This window comes from Macrobrachium nipponense, chromosome 12 (genome assembly GCF_015104395.2).
Source record: "Macrobrachium nipponense isolate FS-2020 chromosome 12, ASM1510439v2, whole genome shotgun sequence".
NCBI lineage: Eukaryota > Metazoa > Arthropoda > Malacostraca > Decapoda > Palaemonidae > Macrobrachium > Macrobrachium nipponense.
The window spans coordinates 68,224,985-68,244,334 of record NC_087205.1 but is presented as its reverse complement, the minus strand read 5'-3'; the positions used below and the strand labels follow the sequence as shown (position 1 = coordinate 68,244,334).

Genomic DNA, 19,350 nt, shown 5'->3' with positions numbered 1-19,350 from the left:
CGATAATCTATGACAAATAGCGTTTGTATGACTTCATTGTTCAGAGAAGTTATATACGAATACTGCCAAAAAAATAATAATGAAGTTCGAATTAATTTTAGCCTTAATGTTATTACCACTGTAATTACTCTACCACTACTATTAAAATTTCTAAAAGTTTATCAAACAAAAAATGTCGCTTTGAACGCAACCGTATGCATAAACCATTTTCGTACGTAAAGGTATATGCTTACATTTTGTGGCTGGCCACTCCGACGATAAGTTGAGTGCAATGATGTGGAATTATTCTTTGAATAGGCTTATTATTATGAAGATATGACTATAATATATATGGTAAGAATGGTTTTTATTACCTTTATTGTCAGTTAATATCATAATGTGAATGTTTGTGTACGTTGGTGGTTATCGCACTGCAACTACGCTTAGCCTACCAATGAACGTCGTACATAAACCTTGAATAGGCTATTTATTTCGAAGATAGGACAATAATATATTAGGTGAGAATGGTTTTTATTACCTTTATTGTCAGTTAATATCACTATATGAGTCTTTAAATGAATGTTGGTAGTTACGGACCACGGCCGAGGGTTAGCCTACCGAAAAACATCGCATACGCAACACAACAAACCCGTGATGCAGTGATTCATACCAGTGATGTAACATGAGAAACGGTCCAAGAAAAAACCCGTGATTAACTGGATCCGTGAATACTGATCCGTGAATAAGCGATGCCCCACTGTAATAAAACAGAAGAAGAATTCTAAAAAATACGTATTTGTTGGCAGTCTGATTTATTTTATAGTTTATGATATCTAATTCACAATTTTTTTATTAAATGTATTAGATGTACTCATTTCAAATAATTATTAAGTAACCATTAACTATAATAAAAAAAAAAAAAAAAAAAAAAAAAAAACAAAAAAAAAAAAAAAAAAAAAAAAAAAGCTTCCAAACGTCTGTTTACATCCAGCACTTACGAGTATCGAACGATCGACAAGCAATCACTTTACACAGTAAGCCATAAATTGTCATTAGTATCTCTCTTCAACTACTGAAACTACCAAACAGTATAATAACCATTCATTTCTATTCTTTATTCTATCTTTAACTTATTTTTTTTTTTATTAAATGTATTGCATGAATAAGTTTTTAAATTTACAGCATCCTTTTACCAATAGAATACTTAAAGCACAAGGGGTAGATGCTGACCAACAGGAGAGCAGGACCTTATGGGGTGACTAGCATCAGGAACCAATGGGAGAGCGGGAGGATGGTGGCGAGTTTACTCAGTTGGCGGTGCGGGAGTTTTAAAATTGTTCTCGGCAGTCCGGGCGAATCTCGGGACTTTACAGCAACAACCTTTCGTATGTAGAGCAGTAAAATTTTTCGCATTGGCTTTCGTATCTCGAGTTTTTCGTAAGTAGAGCCTTTCGTATCTCGAGGTACTACTGTAAAAGGGAGGATCTCTGCCGAGGAGATACTGCTTTCGTAAGGAAGGAACTATAAACTGATCTCTTCTTCAGCACTCCTGTTCCAAAGAGAGAAGCAATTTCAACTGAGCCGTCCATCACCGCTCTATCTAGGCAGGCCAAAACACTAGAGAGCTCCTCCATAGTGACGAAATCTGCGTCCTGGGCTCTCTTAGCTAATGCCCCCAAGACCCAGTCCATGAAGTTGAATACTTCCAATGTTCTAAAAAGGCCCTTGAGAAGATGGTCGAGCTCGCACATCCCCCAAGTTGCCTTCGCTGAAAGTAGAGACCGTTTCCTAGAGGAATCTACTAAAGATGCAAATTCAGCTTCTGCCGATGAAGGGAGACCCAATCCCATCGGCTCTTTGGTCTCGTACCACCTTCCAGGTTTTCCTGTTAATTTGGAAGGAGGGCAGGAAAACACTGTCTTGCCCGCTTCCCTTCTGGATTGCAGCCATTCTCCAAAATTCTTCAATGCCTTCTTCATGCAGAGAGCAGGGCGCATCTTTACAAATGATGAGGACTTATGAGCTCTGGTACTAGACATAAGAGAACCCGGTGAGGGCGGATCAGCAGGATGAAGGGAGTCTCCGAACTCCTTGAGGAGAAGTAATGAAAGCCTCTTGTAGTCCGAGACTGCTGCATCCACAGGGCTATCCTCATCCGAAATTTCCTCCAATGCTCCGACTGAGGGAGATCGTTTGGACGGGAGGGGGCTCTTACCAGGAGAAGGACTCCTTTCCCGAGAAGGAGTACGCTCATCTCGAGACAAACTCTTGTTCTTATTAGATCTCGAAGGGATCTGAGACTCCTATCATTTAGGAGGGGAAGAACTCCTAAAAGAAGGGGTTCTGTGAAGATCCTGGAGTCCGACAGACTTCTTGCGCCTGACGGGATCGTGGCGCCTACTATTCTTCTGGCGCTCGCTAGGCTCCTGGCGCCTGCTCGTCTCCTGGCGCCTGACATGATCTTGGCACCTGCTAAGTTCCTGGCGCTCGGCGGGCTCCTTGCGCATGAAATGATCGTGGCTCCTACTATGTTCCTGGTGTTCGCTAGTCTCCTGGCGTCTCTGGAGACTCCTAAGGGAGCAGCTGTGAACCTCTGGAATTACGGGAGAGTGCTCCTGGACCGAGGTGTTTCTGTTAGGCTCCAGGCGTCTGTTCTGGGGAGAGCGCCTACCATGAGGAGAAGAGTGCCTATAGGGCAAAGGGGAGCGCTTATCAGGAGAAAAACTCCTGTCAAAAGAGTCTCTAGAATCTGGAGAGAAGCGCCTGGGAGAGTCCGAGAGCTCCCTCCTAGCAGAAGAGGGGCGCTTGCTGACAGCGGGCTTCCTTGTGGAGCTCTTGACAGGAAGAGACGTGTCCTTCCTTCTTGTAGAGTCTTTGGTAAAGGAGCCTACCAAAGAGGACAGCTGCTCCTGTAGGCTGATCAGGAACCTCTTCGTGGGATCTTGAGGAGAGGGCGCATCCTGCCTCGCCTTCTTATGATCCGAAGGCCAATCCTCTGGAAAATGCTCTGGGCCTGAATCCGCAGCGTCTCCTTTAGGAGCCTTCCAGGCTCTTTTCAAGGGGCACGATTGTGTGGCCGAACTCCATCCACGTCTCGAAAAACACTCCCTTAGGATGCCTTTTCTGCGGCTATCCAAGGTAGCCTGGGACGCTACTTCAGGATCTACCGAAGGGACGCCTGACCGTTGGGGATGTTCCACATCCTCCCTGCGGCTGTTGACATTCCTCCTCCCCTGGTCCTGGGAGTTTGAAAGAGGTCTAGGCCTAGGAGAATGCAGAACCGGTCAGACTCCACTGCACTGGGTACACTGCATATCACTATCATCACTCTTACCTTTATCCATAGCTCGTAGCTGAGCTTGTAGCTTCTTGATAGAGGCTTTCACGGTTTCCCTTTCAGAGGACGAATCCTTGGATTCAATAAAGGGAGAAGGAGCTGAGGTTAAGGGAGAAACGTTAGTAACTACAACGTTATCATATTCTTGTTCTAACGAGCAAGATCTACTGGAGGTCCTAGCGGAAGCCTTCCTAACCCTATCTCTCTCAAGTTTCTTTACATAAGAGGTTAAGTTTTTCCATTCAAGTTCTGTTAAATTCTCGCATTCATTACAGGTGTTATTCAATGAACATTCAGTACCTCTACATTTCGAGCACACATTATGAGGGTCTACCGAAGCTTTCAGTAACCTAGTCTTACAATCCTCCCTTGTACACACCCTATACACAGGAGAAGCCTTAACATCAGACATCGTGAGAGAAAATTCCTAATCAAAATCGAAAAAGAGTCCACAATTTGCGTATGCCAACCCAGAGAAAAAGAATACGTCACCAAATATAGAACCAATCTTAATCCTCGGCAAACGAGAAGAAATCCAAGTAGGAGGAACTAACAACAGATGTTGTTAGCACCGGCGACAGAGAAAATCTGGTTTAGAAAACGGGAATGGTTCCGGATCCCGCCACCCAGCAGCGGGAATGGTAGATCACCTGACCTACCTGTCGCGTATGCCGCGAGTTTTGAAATTCTGTCGGGACGACCAAGTCTATAGCTAAGTATATATCTGCTGGGTAAGTTGCATGTACAAAAACCTTTTTCCTCTGTCGGAGCGGTAACTGCCGAAATAATCAGAAATTTGTTCGTCTGATTGTCGTAATGTTTGCACTGATTCATATTAGCCGTTACATGTAAATATATTGAAAATGTGCGCAATTTCAAGTAGAATACAACTAAAAACAACCAATGGTTGTCTTTTATCAGTTTTGAAATATTTTCATATAAATAACGATAATTAGAACAAATTCGACCTGCAATTGTAAGCTACAACACTTACGGCCTAGTAATATTCAATCAGTTACCTTCATTTTGCAACAAACTGGAAGTCTCTAGGACAATATTTTGATTTATGGTGAATTTTTGAAAATAATCTTTCTTTACGTTTCAGCAAACGTGTTACGAAATTCATGCATCATAGTGAAAATAATTTCTGTGTTGCTTTGATTGTTTTTACAATTTGTTATATATACCAAAATCATCGCAATTTAGTGTACAATACAACAAAAAAATAATTAACTCATTTGCTTTAACCGTTTTGCTCACAGCACGATTTGTATACAATTATATATGACATTTTTTTTTGTGCTGTCATATATTCCAAAATGTATATATGATAATGATATTTTTTTTCATTTCTCATGGTTGCATACTAAACTTCAGGCAATGACAAAAAAAAAAAAAAAAAAAAAAAAGAGCAAAAATATGAACTCTTCATCTTGAAAATGAAGCGTGCTGTGATTTTTTAAAAAAACCTTTTTTCCGCTTCGGTGCTCACTCACGAACGCCGCCGGCATACGGGAGACACTTTCGGAAATACCTGCTCGGCGATTAAGGGTTAAAAAATTCTGTATTTTTACACTCTCTTGATGATTGGCCAAAATTCAAGCTATCAAAACACTGTATAGGGTTTAGGTGGAAGGATATTACTCTTACTCTTTCATTTTCAAATGCAACGTAAGACCAGAAATGCCCAAACTATGGTCATTTACACATGCAGAGCCTTGAAATCAAGCTAAGAATTTAGATAACCGGCATATTTTGTCCTCTTGAGTTCTGTTCCACTAAGAATGGGATCTTCAATAGAAGAGAAGAGAGTCAGCAACCTGCCACATCCCCGAGCCATCAGCTTTTGGCCCTTGCAGTGACAAGCAAGAGGGAAAGTTGAGAAGTGTAAATCTATATAGGTAATAAAGAAGAATAGGATTAGGTGGGTCCACTAAGAAGTAAGGTAGGAGATCACCTATACATTACCTACCCTAAATTGGTGTGGTGTGTTCAAGGTATAGGCCAGCATTATGATAATCAATGCCATTCACAGGTCATCAATGAAAGAAGAAGAGGGAAACAGGAAACTTTATAGGAGAAGTGAAAGGGCTAAAGTTCCCAAAGTCTGGTTGGAGCAACAGCAGAGATAGTAGGCATTAGAGTGCAAACAGTCCCTGCAGTGGATCCCCCTTGCATCCTCACCTCCTAAAGGAATCTGGATAGAAAGAGAGAGAGAGAGAGAGAGAGAGAGAGAGAGAGAGAGAGAGAGAGAGAGAGAGAGAGAGAGAGAGAGAGAAAAGAGGATAACAAAAGAATGAAACTGATCTACAGTTAACATAAATGTGGTACTATACATACCTGCATTTCTCCTACAAAGATTCATGTCGGCAACAGGGCTCCAGCCATTGTTGTCGGGGTTAAACACTTCTACACTTTTCCTAACCAATGGTCCATCATGACCCCCAACTGCATACAGCAACCCATCTAGAACACCAACACCTGAAAAATTGACAATTGTATAAATTTTGATGGTGCTTCAAATCCACAACCAGTTAGTTTATTTATACCACTATCAACCATCTCACTTTGGGAAACTAACAAAGTCCAGAGTCCATCCATCCTCTGTTCTAGAAACAAGTTTTAAAATGCCTAATAACAGTGCTGTTCATAAAAATGAGGTCGAAAGATAAAATTTCTTGTTCCATAAAAAGTTTTTAAAATTTCTTGTTCCATAAAAAGTTTTTAATTCCCTACCTCAAGTAATAATGAATCATTACCATGACACCTCAGCTTAACACAGTTCTGGGGTCAGTCTTTCCCAGTAACAAAATTTGTTAAATAACAAAAAATGAGTAAATAGCAAAACACATTAACGTTACAGTAGAAACCCAGTTCACGACCGTATTAGTACAGGCGGCCCTCGGTTAGCGCAGGGTTCCGTTCCTGGCCACCGACGGCCAAGCGATTTTCGATGCAGAGCGATTTTAAAGCCTACGGCCGCGCACACCTTCTTTCGAAACTCTAGACCAGTCAAAGGCGCTGTAATCCCACAACGGCGCAACAATAAAGGGATTTTGACGTAAGGAAAAATCTATTTCTGGGCGATTGGTTCGTGTCGCCAGCAAAATATCCTTTAATCCATTATTTCTAAGGTAAATGTACTAACACATACCAGAGAATAAATAAAATAAAGAAAAGGTCAGTACTACTGACTCGCTCACCCTCCAAGAGGGTGTCGGTATGAACACTATGGCGAGTGAGACCACTACCACGAACCACTTGCCAATAGAAATCTCCTACTACAAAATCCCCACTAGAGGGGAGCCGACTCACAGAGTGGGCAGCAACTACTACTACTCCATCCCATGCTGCCGACTGCTGCGCCTCTGGTGGCCATCCTGAAGTTAGCAGAACAATCTTGACGATGGGGAGGGTAGGGTGGGGGATTTTCGCTGGCGACACGAACCAATCGCCCAGAAATAGATTTTTCCTTACGTCAAAATCCCTTTCAAATGGGCTCAGTTCGTGTCGCTGCGCGAAATCGTACCAGAGAAATAGCACAAGATTGTAAAGAAACTAATAAAATAGATAAATAAGGTCTCAATAAAACATAAAATAAAATAAAGAAATATAATTGCTGAGAAATATACATATACACAATGATACAGAATAGAAATATTCTTTAAAATTAACATTTAAAGTTAACATATATGTACAGGGCTTACATGAATATATGTTGAGCTTAACATCTGTGTATAGTTAATATGTACAAAGTAATTAAAGCAATTATAATAATAAATTGAATTAGAAACAAACAAAACTTCGATAATAATAATAATAAACAAATGTATATGACTTAGTATACAAACCCGTAACCATTGTAAATAAGATGTGTCACCCTAGCATAAAAATAAGGGGACCACATCATAGAGATCATTATATACAATCAATTGTGAGTGACCCTAGCAAAAAAAATGAGGGGCACCCACTGTACCATCATAAGAGCAGCTAAGACTCAAGGTAAACGTAGATGAACATGGTAGGTATAGACAAACTGTTGGGTGAGATAGGTAGAAAGGAGAACTGGATCTTCTATTAAAGATTAAGCAGAGTCGGGGGAAACTATGTTACACCCGCCGCAACTGCTGAAAATTTTCAGAGCTTCCAAGGACTTTAAGTAATGACGCTTAAATACTGTCGGCGATTTCCATCCAGTATACTTCTTTAAATCATCGAAATTCATGTTGGAAATAGTTAATTGAGGTGGCAACTGCCCTGACATCATGTGCTTTAGGGAAGGAATCAGGGTTGGCTTGCTTAATAAAGTACAGGATCTGTTGCCTGATACCTTTATAGATAAAGTACCACCCTTTTTTCTCTCTTAAAGAGAGGACCCGACGAGGATGAGGATGTCCTGGACAGAAAGGCTCGTAAGGTCGATACTGGACAAAGAGAAACATCTTGTGGAAGGGGTACAACCTTCCATGGTTCCCACCTCATCAAAGGATCCTCATTCTTTGCTATAAAACTACGTTCCGGAGAAAGTAGAACTTCCCCTGTGGGAAGAAATTCTATATGATTCGGATCTCTGGATAACGCCGACAGTTCTGAAATTCTAGCTCCTGAAGCCAAGCTTAATAAAAATAGAGTTTTTCTTAAGAGCATTATAAATGCACATGTCGTATTATCTGTTTCTGAAGCCAGCTTTAGAACATCATTTAAGAACCACGATACTACTGACGTAGGCCTCACTGAAGGTCTAAGTCTAGCACAAGCCTTGGGAATAGACGAGAAGTAAAGAGTCCTGTCAAGTCTATGCTGAACCCGAGTTGAGAAAATCTTTTTTCAAGGCCGACTTGTTTGTCGTAATAGTGCTAGCTGCTAAGCCTTTTTCAAATAAAGATCTGAAAAAGGATATAGCTGAATTGATTGTCAAGATTCTAATATCTGATTCTCTCAGGAAGGTTGCCAACTTTTTGACTGCAGCATCATACTGTCTCAAAGTTGAATCTCTCTTATCAGATTCCAAGAAAGAATATTTCGAGGATCAATATTCGCATCTCTTTTAGCCACCAAACTTCATGAAGTCCATAAAGTTAGGGTTTTGAGAATTCCTAAGGAAGCGAACACAGTCTTCGTTTGTACTGACTGGGAGAGCCTGGGATTGGGAATTCGAAAGAGGACGAAGACCCAGTTCCAGAATCAGAGGGTACCAATTGCTCTTCGGCCAGTCTGGGGCTACTAGAGCTACTTGACCCTTGAACGTCCTGAGTTTGTTCAGTACCTTCAGGAGAAGATTCACTGGAGGAAAGACATAAATCTTCTCCCAGTTGTTCCAGTCTATGGACAGGGCGTCCATGGCATAGGCCCAGAGGGTCCAGGTTGGGGGCCACATAACATGGGAGTTTGTGGTTCGCTTGGGATGCGAATAGATCCACTTGTAGACCTGGGAACCCTCCGGAGAATCCATTGGAACGAACTGTTGTCCAGTGACCATTCCGACTCCAGAGGAACTGATCGGGATAGAGCCATCTGCTATGACGTTTCTCACTCCAGCTATATGGTGGAGGAGAGGTGCCAACTGAAACTTGTCCGCCAGGGAGAAGATGGCTACCATGACATGATTCAGATGTCGTGACTTGGAGCCTCCCCTGTTTACACAATGGACTACCACTGCGCTGTCTAAAACTAGCTTTATATGGGAGTTCTTTGGCGGACGTAACCTTTTTAGAGTCAAGAACACTGCCATTGCTTCTAGTACATTTATGTGAAGCTGGCGGAACTGGGGTGACCAGGTTCCTTGAACCTTCTTGAACTGAGAATATCCTCCCCAGCCGTTAATGAAGCGTCCGTGTGGATGGTAATCCCCGGAGGAGGAAACTGAAGGGGTATGATATTGACAGGTTCTTGACTTTTGCCCAAGGGCGTAGACGATTCCGCAAATCTGTGGGGGACTGATGATAACTTGTCCCTGGCCTGACATTTGCTGTGAGCGCCAGATTCTGGTTAGGTCTTTCAGTTTGGGCTTTCATCAAGATGTTTGTCCACTGATGCAAATTGGAGTGAACAGGATTCTTTCCTGGCTTCTCCTTGAAGCAAGTTTGTGTGCTAGAAATTGCTTTACTGACTTCGCTATTTTCTTTTCTCTTGGCTGATGAATCGACAGAGTATGGGAGGATAGATTCCATTGAATGCCCAGCCACTGAAAGTTTTGACTCCGGAGTGAGTCTTGGGATTTTGTCCTGTTTATCTTGAACCCTAGATATTCCAGGAACTGGATTACTTTCAGTGTGGCTTTGCGACATTCCTCAACTGTTGGAGCCCAAATCAACCAATCGTCGAGATACGCTACTACCATGATCCCCTGCGACCTCAGTTGTTGGACGATCACTTCCGCCAACTTTCGTGAACACCCATGGGTGCCACGTTCAGACCGAAGGGAACTACCTTGAAGGAGAATGCTTGATCTCCTATCTTGAAGCCCAGGATAAGGGCGAAAGTGGGTCTTGCAATAGGGATATGATAGTATGCGTCTGTAGATCGATAGAGGTGGTGACGGCCCCACGGGGAAGTAGGTCCGCACCTGCGAGATGGTGAGCATTTTGAACTTGTCGCAGCGATGGCCAAGTTTAAACGGGATAAGTCTAAGATTACCCTTCTTTTTTGTGAGCCTTTCTTTGGAACGCTGAATAAGCGCCCTTGAAATTTTTAATCTGTTGACTTTCGCTATTGCTCCTTTCTGAAGGAGGTCCTCCGCATACTCCGTCAATTCTTTTGATGGAAGTTGAAGGAAAGGTCTGGGTGGGGGCGGATTCGCAACCCAACTCCAACCCAGGCCTTTTGACACAATACTTTGTGCCCATTTGCTGAATCCCCACCGGTGCCGGAAGAGAAACAGCCTCCCTCCTACCTTCAAGTTCTCATTGCTGCTGGTAACCTCCGCGGCCTCCCCGGAAGTGTTTTCCCCTATTAAGGGACCTTCCTGATCCTTTCTGACGAAGGATCCCTTACCTCTGCCTCCCCTACCCGAGCGGTCATACTGCTGAAAGGCCTGGCCTTCGAACACTTGGTTGAAGGCTGGGGAGACAGCGTAAGAGGTGGAAGGTTGAGGCTGAGGGGAAATCACGTAGATGGGCTGTGATTGAGCCTTGGAGGTAGAGGGTTGGGCCTGGCCGCACCACCGGAACAGTCGAAAACAGGCTGGGCGAAGCGTTGTTGTTTCTTTTGGTAAGGCTGGAAACGTCTGGGTTTCCTCTGAGCCTTACCCCTTGCTGCTTGGTCTTGGCGTCTCTTTGCAGTGAGACCCAACGATCCTTAAGGCTTTGGTTAAGCCTTGTCGCTTCCGCCTGGACCTCCTTTACCATTGCATCAGGGAAGAGGTCTGCTCCCCAGATGTTGGATGAAAGCAACTTATTCGGTTCATGCCGAATAGTTGCTTCCTGGAGGACATGCTTCCGACAGTTTCGTTCTGGCTGTGCGAACTAAACAACATGTCAGACTGAACCGTTTGTGTCAGTGACTTGGTGAGAAGCTTAAAGAGTGGCTCGGAACCGTAAGAAATGGTAGCCACTTCCGTCATGGCCATGGTGTTAATAGACCTGGCTAGCCTAGTCTTGGCCTCAAACTCCGCCTGAATGAGGCTGTCCGGAAGTCTAGGCAGCTTCTCACCAAACTGATCCATAGCACAGTCTGGTTTGAGTTTGCCCGCCGAAAAAGTGTTGGGCAGATCTTCCCACAATTCTCCGAGTGAGGGGAGCAAAGGAGATGTGGGGTCTGCTTCCCTTAGCTGTGGTAACGCTCCCCCCTCCCCCTTCTGGGCCGCTGGGATAGTGACCGTAGCTATTTTGGTAAGGAAGGGGAAGCGGAGTTCCCTCTTCCATTGTGAAAATGGTGAAGGGACTCTTAAAAGGTTGAATCTTCGTGTTTGAACAATCCATGTCCTCTAAACACCTGAGCCATTCTCTTTGAGCCTGGTCACGTGAGTAGAGGACTGTTTTCTTTAGGGACCTTGTCATCTCTAGTCATGGCTGTCGTCAGTGAGTCTGGCGTAGCCAATGAACGGTGGCTGTAGACCCTCCGGGTAGAACTCGAAGTCCTCAATCCTTCGAGTACCACACTCCGGAATTGAAATAAGGCCGTCCTGGAAGGGGGCGTATGACGCCACCACTCCAGGGTTATTCATAGAGAACGGAGGCAGAGAGTCATGAGGTGGAAGCTGAGCCATACCTGTGCCGAAAGGTGGGGGAGTAGCTAGAGGAGCCTGGCTAAGTTCGGCGATGATGTTATCCTGGGAGGTGATCCTGTCGGACAACCGGGAGAACATCTGCTCCATACTGTTTTTCAGAGAACCGACCAAATCCCCCATGTGTTGCAACAGACCAGCATTGGGATCCAAAGCCGGAGCTGCTGCGGAGGTGGTTGGGTAACTCTGAACAGGTACCAAGGGGAGAGGAGAAACGGCCGACTCCGCCGGAGTATGTGGTCTCCTCCTTGGAAGACCTGCTCCTTGAGGATTTGGAGCCAGACCCAGAAGCTCTAGACCTCTCTGCTCCGGGGTTCGTAGCCGGAGACTTACGAGATGTTGACGCCGACGAAGTCTTTTTGGACGACGACGACGTCTTGCTTAGGGTTTTCACAACCGTCTGTCCCTTGACCTTAGGTCTTACTGAAGCGTCAGGAGAATTATAAAGGAGCTCAGCTCCTGTAAAACCTTGGAAGGAAGCTGGAGAGTTAGCAGTAGTAGAAGACCCAGTGGCGCCCAAGGGAAGCCCTTGGGCGTCCAACGTACCTACCTCGACCCAACAGGTCGTCAAACACCTACCATTGGCTCTATATTCAGATCAAGTGTCGCGACTTCCGACGAGATATCTTGGCCTGGTTCCTTCAACGAAGCGGCGAGCTGTTGCTGGATCGCCGCCATAGTCGGGGCTGCCTCTGCCGGGTCGACGTAACCCGTTGACTTGCCGCCGGGAAGATAAGGACAGCCAACCTCTTCTCCAGAATGTAGGGCTGTTCCCTTGGCGGCGTTCTTGCCGAAACCCGCCGACCCAAGCCCTCAGGGTTGCCAGGCGGTGTCTCTAACTCGGCGGGAGCCTGGAAGAGAGGGTATTCGTTAGTTTTTAAGTTTAAACTTAAGATTAAAACTTAAGTAATAGGCTTAGTCTAAAAACATAGGGGATGCGAGATCCCATATAAAACAAGCTTGTTTAAAATAAGAGATTACAATTAAACTTAAGAACTATAACCTTTGTAGGGATTAGCGAACGGAGTTGGGAATACTTACCCCGTCCAAGAGCTGGCTCACCAGATCGTAGCAAATGGTGCAGGTCTCGTGGAACAGACTTGTAGATTCCCGTGCGGAGTCGCGCATGGAGCATGGTGGATCTGCAGACTTCATGCCCACGAGGGGTCCCTGGAGCATGGCATTGCATCCTGGATGCTCACAGTTGGTGGTCTGTAAGTGAAAGATACATGAGCATCGTAAAAGATATCACTTACAGGCTAGAAGGCTAAAAGAACTCCGCTGCATGCCGGAGCGCGAAAAAAATTTTTGGGCATAACCCCTCCCTTGACCGCCTGAATAGCTAGAACCCCGGAGAGATCCGGTGTGATACGTAGGTAACGGAGGGATTTGGCTTAAGGTAGCTTAATTAAACTTACTATAGTTTAATTAAATACTAAACACTTAAACCTAAAGCCCTAGAACGTACCGGAATAAATCCGGTGCGCGGCGGTGTTCGTGTCGCGATATCAGCGAGACGGGGTGGTTAGGAAAGACCCAACTGTACGCCTGCAGTCCGTCCGCAAGGGTGAACTACACGTTTCCACGTGAATGCCGGAGCTCCGGTAAATGAAAGAGCACCAGTAAGCCGGGAAGAGCGAGAGGGCGAAACAGACCTCGAGCTAACAACGGAGCGACGGAGTAACGACGGAGGGGGGAAGGCCAGTCCCCCCCCTTAGTCAACCGAGCGCGCCGTGAAGCAAGAGAACGGTCAGGTCCAGTCCTGGGTCTGTCCAGCCCCCCCTACTCCCTCCGCCTAGGGAGAGAGGGAGGCAGGCACGGGTATGTGGAGCGAGCGAGGACAGACCTACCCCCCCCCCCCCCCCCCCCCGGCCCTATGGAAGAGCGGGAGGAGGGTAAGGTGACTGGACAGGCGCCTGGCTGCTCCGTGATCACATGGTGACCACGGAGCGGTAACATGCGAATACAATGAAACAACATAGCCTAGGTTAAAGCAACCACTAATCAGTGAGATGCTATACAGAAGCAACCGAACTGATGAGCGGAAGCAATAAATGGTGGAGACCATGCAATACGGAACCTAGGCTATGTGATATGCCAGACGCCGTAGGCTAACCTAAAATATAAAATAATCAAAAATCACTTAAACGTAAAGTAGAAAATAAATCAGTAGGAGAAAAAATCCAGGAGTGTACAACTAACCCGAAAGAAAGTCTACCACTCAAAGCTAGCCGGGGCCGATACAAAGAGCTGTGGCTAGGGTCTGGATGGAAGATGCCTACGCAAGGTAAAGAAGACATGCATGCATGACATAAACCCAGTAGGCTGGACCCCTAACATAAAATAGATAACTAACAACAGAGCGTAAGGTAATAAGGGAAGATTCTAGGTATGGAAGACCAAGAACGAACTCGCCACGAGGCAGAACCATGCTGCCATGCTTCCGACCAAGAGCCCGTATTTATACCTAAAAAACGGCAAATACTGACTCAAGGCCGGAAAAAACCCAATAGCAATAACAACTGATTACTTAACTTAGCTGCTGCGATGGCTGCACGCTCCATAATTAGTAAATCCAAGATAGGGGCACAAAAAACACAGAGCAAAAAAGGGCACGTGTGTACGCGGTGCGCTAACTGAAAAGGATGACCACCAGAGGCGCAGCAGTCGGCAGCATGGGATGGAGTAGTAGTAGTTGCTGCCCACTCTGTGAGTCGGCTCCCCTCTAGTGGGGATTTTGTAGTAGGAGATTTCTATTGGCAAGTGGTTCGTGGTATGGTCTCACTCGCCATAGTGTTCATACCGACACCCTCTTGGAGGGTGAGCGAGTCAGTAGTACTGACCTTTTCTTTATTATATTTATTCTCTGGTATGTGTTAGTACATTTACCTTAGAAATAATGGATTAAAGGATATGTCGCGCAGCGACACGAACTGAGACCAGAAAGTAAAATTATATTTATGCAGTATAGTAACTATAGAAATTACTGTACAGTACATGTGGGTGTCTAAAGTATGTAAAGATATAATAAAGTTTATACAGTGTACAGGTAGCTGTAGTGTTCAGGTACGATCATTAGTCTTACGATAGTTGGATTTGATGAGAGATCAATTTACAATGGTCTAACTTTATCCATCTTCTAGTTAACATAAGTTTGCAATAACAAAGCAAAAAGAGAACTGATGAAAGTACGGTGTTTTATCCGTTATAACCGCGTTGTGTGAACGTGTTACAGCCCATGAACAAACCGAACGAGAAACTATTTTTTTTTTTTCTAAGTACAACCGAACTGGATACCATCTGTTTGGCTTGTATTTCGATCATCGTACTACAAAGTGCAACATTACCGTTATTTGTTTATAAATGTCGTTTATGGTATAGAATAGAAACTGAGATAGCTTAATGTAATAACTTTTATTCGCTATAGATCAGAGATCAATAATTAGATTAAAGATCAATCGTGGGAATATACCGTTTAAATTTTAAACCTAGTTATAAGTGAAGCTGAGAAAACTGTTACAAGCTTGATAATGACTATTATTGTACATCGGCAACAAAGGATAAAACTGTCAGTAAACCATCTGCCATCACACACAACTGGTAGAATAAAAGTTGGGATAAAATCATTTTAATCAAAACTACTGTGCTTGAAAGAACACCCATTTTACTGTTGGGTTTCAACGCCGATACAAAGATAAATCAAACGTAAATTTTGTTTTTATTACGAATTGAATAAATAAAGGATTACGTATTGCGAACGGAATCACGTAATTTTTTTACGAAGACGCAATAAACATGCCGCCAACAGTCAATCTGTTTAACGAAATAAATAGTATTTTCACCATTCACAACGGACATATTCAATAAATATTTACCACCTAAAAAAAAAAACCGCTGTATATGGTAAAAATAACTTGTCTCATATAAAGTCAAGTATATAGAATATTCGTTTAATGCTAACTAGAAGCAAGGAGCCATTCGCTCAGAATTGCCGTTTATGTGAAACAGTACTCGTATTCATCAGTCTGATTTTCAAACCACAACATTGGGCCGCGTCCGCGGAATACGGGGCTATTAAGTTTGGCCGTTAGTTTTTAAAATTTTAAAACAACCTAATATAGAATAATACATACAATATTCTTGGATAGACAGTGGAAATAATGTATAACTTTTTAAAGGATTTATGAAAAGATGCGTACTTAACAACATAAAAACACAATGCAGTTTTCGGAACTGGCGGACAAGAACGAACATGAAAACCATCCCCTTACAACGTGGAGCCCTAGTTACAAAAGGCTGCCTTGAATTTGTATCTTATTTCTGTACAAAAATGAAAATCACCTAATACGCATAATATATTTTCATACACATTTTTAAACCATAAAGCATAAACAACATTTTGAAAAATCGACTACAGCGGGATCGATCGCTGAAATTTGCCCGTTTTTTTTTTTTTTTTTTTTTTTTTTTTAACTGCTCGATATTTTTTTTTTTTTTTCGGAAGGAGGCGGCAGACGGCGGCATACAAGAACGAACTTGAAAAAGACATCGTAGTCGATAAGTTTGAAGGTGGGGAGTTTCAAAAGCTGCCTTTTTTATCATATTTTCCTGCATCAGAAAATAAAATACCCTATTCGTAGTACATTTTTCAACAACAAAACATTTTAAAAGCATAAAGCATTAAACATTTTAAAATCGACCACATCCAATCGCTATTTAATTTGCACTTTTTTTTAAATCGATATTTTCGGAAGAGCCGGGCAGGCTGGGCGGCTTTACATGAAGAACATGAAAAAACATCGTTTATTTGATCAACGTGAAGGGCAATTTCAAAAGCTGACCCTTTGTATCATATTTCTGTACAGAAATAAAAAATGGCCTTTCACCGTAATACATTTTCATACACCATTTTAAACAAAAGCATGAACACTTTATGAATCGACTACATCGTAGTCGATAACTTTGAAGGTGGGGAGTTTCAAAAGCTGCCTTTTTATCATATTTTCCTGCACAGAAATAAAATACCTATTCGTAGTACATTTTCCATTAGAACATTTTAAACATAAAAAGCATAAAACATTTATAAAATCCGACCACTATCGATCCTAATTTGCACTTTTTTTAAAATCGATATTTTCGGAAGAAGCGGCAGGCGGGCGGCTTAACAAGAAAGAACATGCACAAAACATCGTATTTGAATAACGTGACAAGGGCAGGTTTCAAAAAGCTGCCTTTGTATTCATATATCTTGTACAGAAACAAAATGAAAAATGCCTTTCACTGTAATACCAATTTTTCATACACATTTTAAACAGAAAAGCATGAACATTTATTGAATCGACACATCCATAGCTAAATTTGCACCTTATGTAACTCGTATTTTCGGCATAGAACAGCGTCAGAAGGCATATATTTTTACCCTAGAATAACCCTACGTAATAACTCTCACCACCAATAAATAAATTTGTTAATATAATTTGCATTACCTTTATGGTCTGAAACGGCAATTTCTACATATGTATGAACCTCGGTTTAGAAAACAACAGGCGCTAGTGGCGCTGTTTGAACTGAAATTTGTGGCCGTAAAGATACCTTTTAAAATGCCTTTTTTTTTATTTTTTTTGAATGAATTTTTATTTTTTGACGACCGCCGGTAAAACCAATTCGTTCGCCGTTGAGTGATTGCGCCGTTTAACCGCGGGTCCGGCCTGTACTCGACATAATCGATTTTCGCGCCACTTAAATTTCCACCAATAAACTTTGTATCTTTTTTCAACCAAAAAACCAGTTTCCCGACCCCCAACCATATGATGTTTGTTTGGTAAACAAAACTTTTCCTTCCCCCGCCAGCCTCCCGGTCGATAGTTGGCGTTCATCCAGTGCTACCAAATGTAGGGCATAATTTCATGTTTTTTAGTCACAATTTCTTTGACCCAACCAAGTTAAAATTGGAGCTTTAGCATTGAATTTCGTTTCACCACTTAGTGGTGGGTTCTAGTACATTTAATTTTGGAGAATGATTTTTCAACTAAAATTTGTAAATTTTAAATTAAAACAAATGGAATAACAAAATTCCTCAACTTTTCATACACCAGCTATTAGTGGAACTTTTCATCGTACACAGTGAAATTGTTCCTCAAAAGCAGCACTAACCTAAACTGAGTTTAATTGCTAAGTTTGAAACCCAACTAAGAAGGATGTTTAAATTTTTGTGAATATAAACTAAATACCCACAGTGGCATGACCAAACGATCAGTAAAGTGGTTAATAATGTGTTTTTTTTCCTTCATGAGTAAAGAATTACTTTTTTTTTTTTTTCCTTTTTTAATTTTTTTAAGTTTTTTTTTTTCCAGTAATCAAAATTTTAATTAATGTCCGAAGTGATTTTCACACAAATTTTCAAGTATTTATCATTATGTAATGGTGATCTGTTAAAGAAAAATAAAAAGGTGTTTCTTTTTGTGGCATTGATAACTGATCAAGTATAAGTTACGTATGTTTTTCTTTTTTCTTTTGAGTAGAGAACTGGTTTGTTTTGTTTATTTACCTTTTTTTGTTTTTTTTTTAGTTTTAATTTTTCAGTAAATATCAGTAATAAAAACAAAATTATTTATTTTGAATGTAATTTTCTACAACAGTTTGCAAGTTATTTTATTAAATTGTTTATGTGACCTGTTTTAAAGAAAAATGGTTGTGAGTGGCATGGTAATCATGATGCAGTAATACAAGGATTTTTGACGTAAGGAAAAATCTATATTTCTGGGGCGATTGGCTCGTGTCCGTCCAAAGCGAAATAAAAAATCCTTTAAATCTATTATTTCTAGGGTAAAGAGTACTAACAACCATACCAGAGAATAAATAAAAGTCAAAGAAAAAAGGTCAGTATAAACTGACATCGCTCACTCCCTCCAGGAGGGTGTCCGGATATGAACCACTAGGGCTGAGGTGAGACCACTACCACGAGCACAAATACCAATAGAATCTCCCACGTGACAAAATCCCTCCAAGAGTGGGGAGCCGTACCCACAGAGTGAGGCAGCTTTGTACTACTACCTGACTTCCATCCCATGATGGCCGACTGCTGCGCCTCCTTGGTGGCCCATCCTGAAGTTTAGCAGACATCTTGGGCGAAAGGGATGGGTAGGGTGGATTTTTCACCTGGCGACAAACGAGCCAATCGCCCAGAAATAGATTTTTCCTTACGTCAAAATCCCTTTTCTGGGCTCAGCTCGATGTCGTCTGCGGCGGCGAAATCGTACCAGAGAAGTAGGCACAAGATTTTGTAAGAAACAAAAGAAAAGTAATAAAATGAGAATAAAAATAAAATGAAATCAGAATAGGTCTCAAATAAAAGATACAAATAAATATAAGAATAGACTATAAATTGGCTAAAGATCGACTATACACAGGGGTATAAAAATGAAAAGAAAATATGCGCTTAAATTACCCTTAAGAAATTCTAATCATGTTTTGTAAACATAAAGGTAGAGTTACATATGTACAGGTAAAATTAATTTACATGTAATCAATTGTTTATCTGTGTAACAGCATGTTTATCAAAAGTATAATAGCAATTAATAAAAACAAAAATCAACCAATAATAAAATATATAAAGGGAATGTAATATGACTTAAAGATACAAAACCCTTAATCATTATAATTATGATGTATCCCCTTAGCATAAAGAAAAATAAGGGGGAAACATCCATGAGATTCAATAATGTTTATATCATTTGTGAGTGTCCCCGAACCTAAGACAATAAGGGGCAGCACCCACTACACTATCACAAAAGCATGCTAAGACCACAAG

The 19,350-nt window shown here is 42.1% G+C and overlaps 1 protein-coding gene across 1 annotated transcript in view; it reads right to left on the bottom strand.

Annotated features, from left to right (window-relative positions):
• Positions 1-19,350, bottom strand: part of LOC135224576 (ring canal kelch homolog) — a gene marked incomplete in the record, with an annotated part of 536,926 nt that overhangs the window by 30,414 nt on the left and 487,162 nt on the right. Inside the window, 1 exon segment of the mRNA XM_064263711.1 lies at positions 5,657-5,797. Coding sequence (XP_064119781.1) covers positions 5,657-5,797 — 141 coding nt within the window.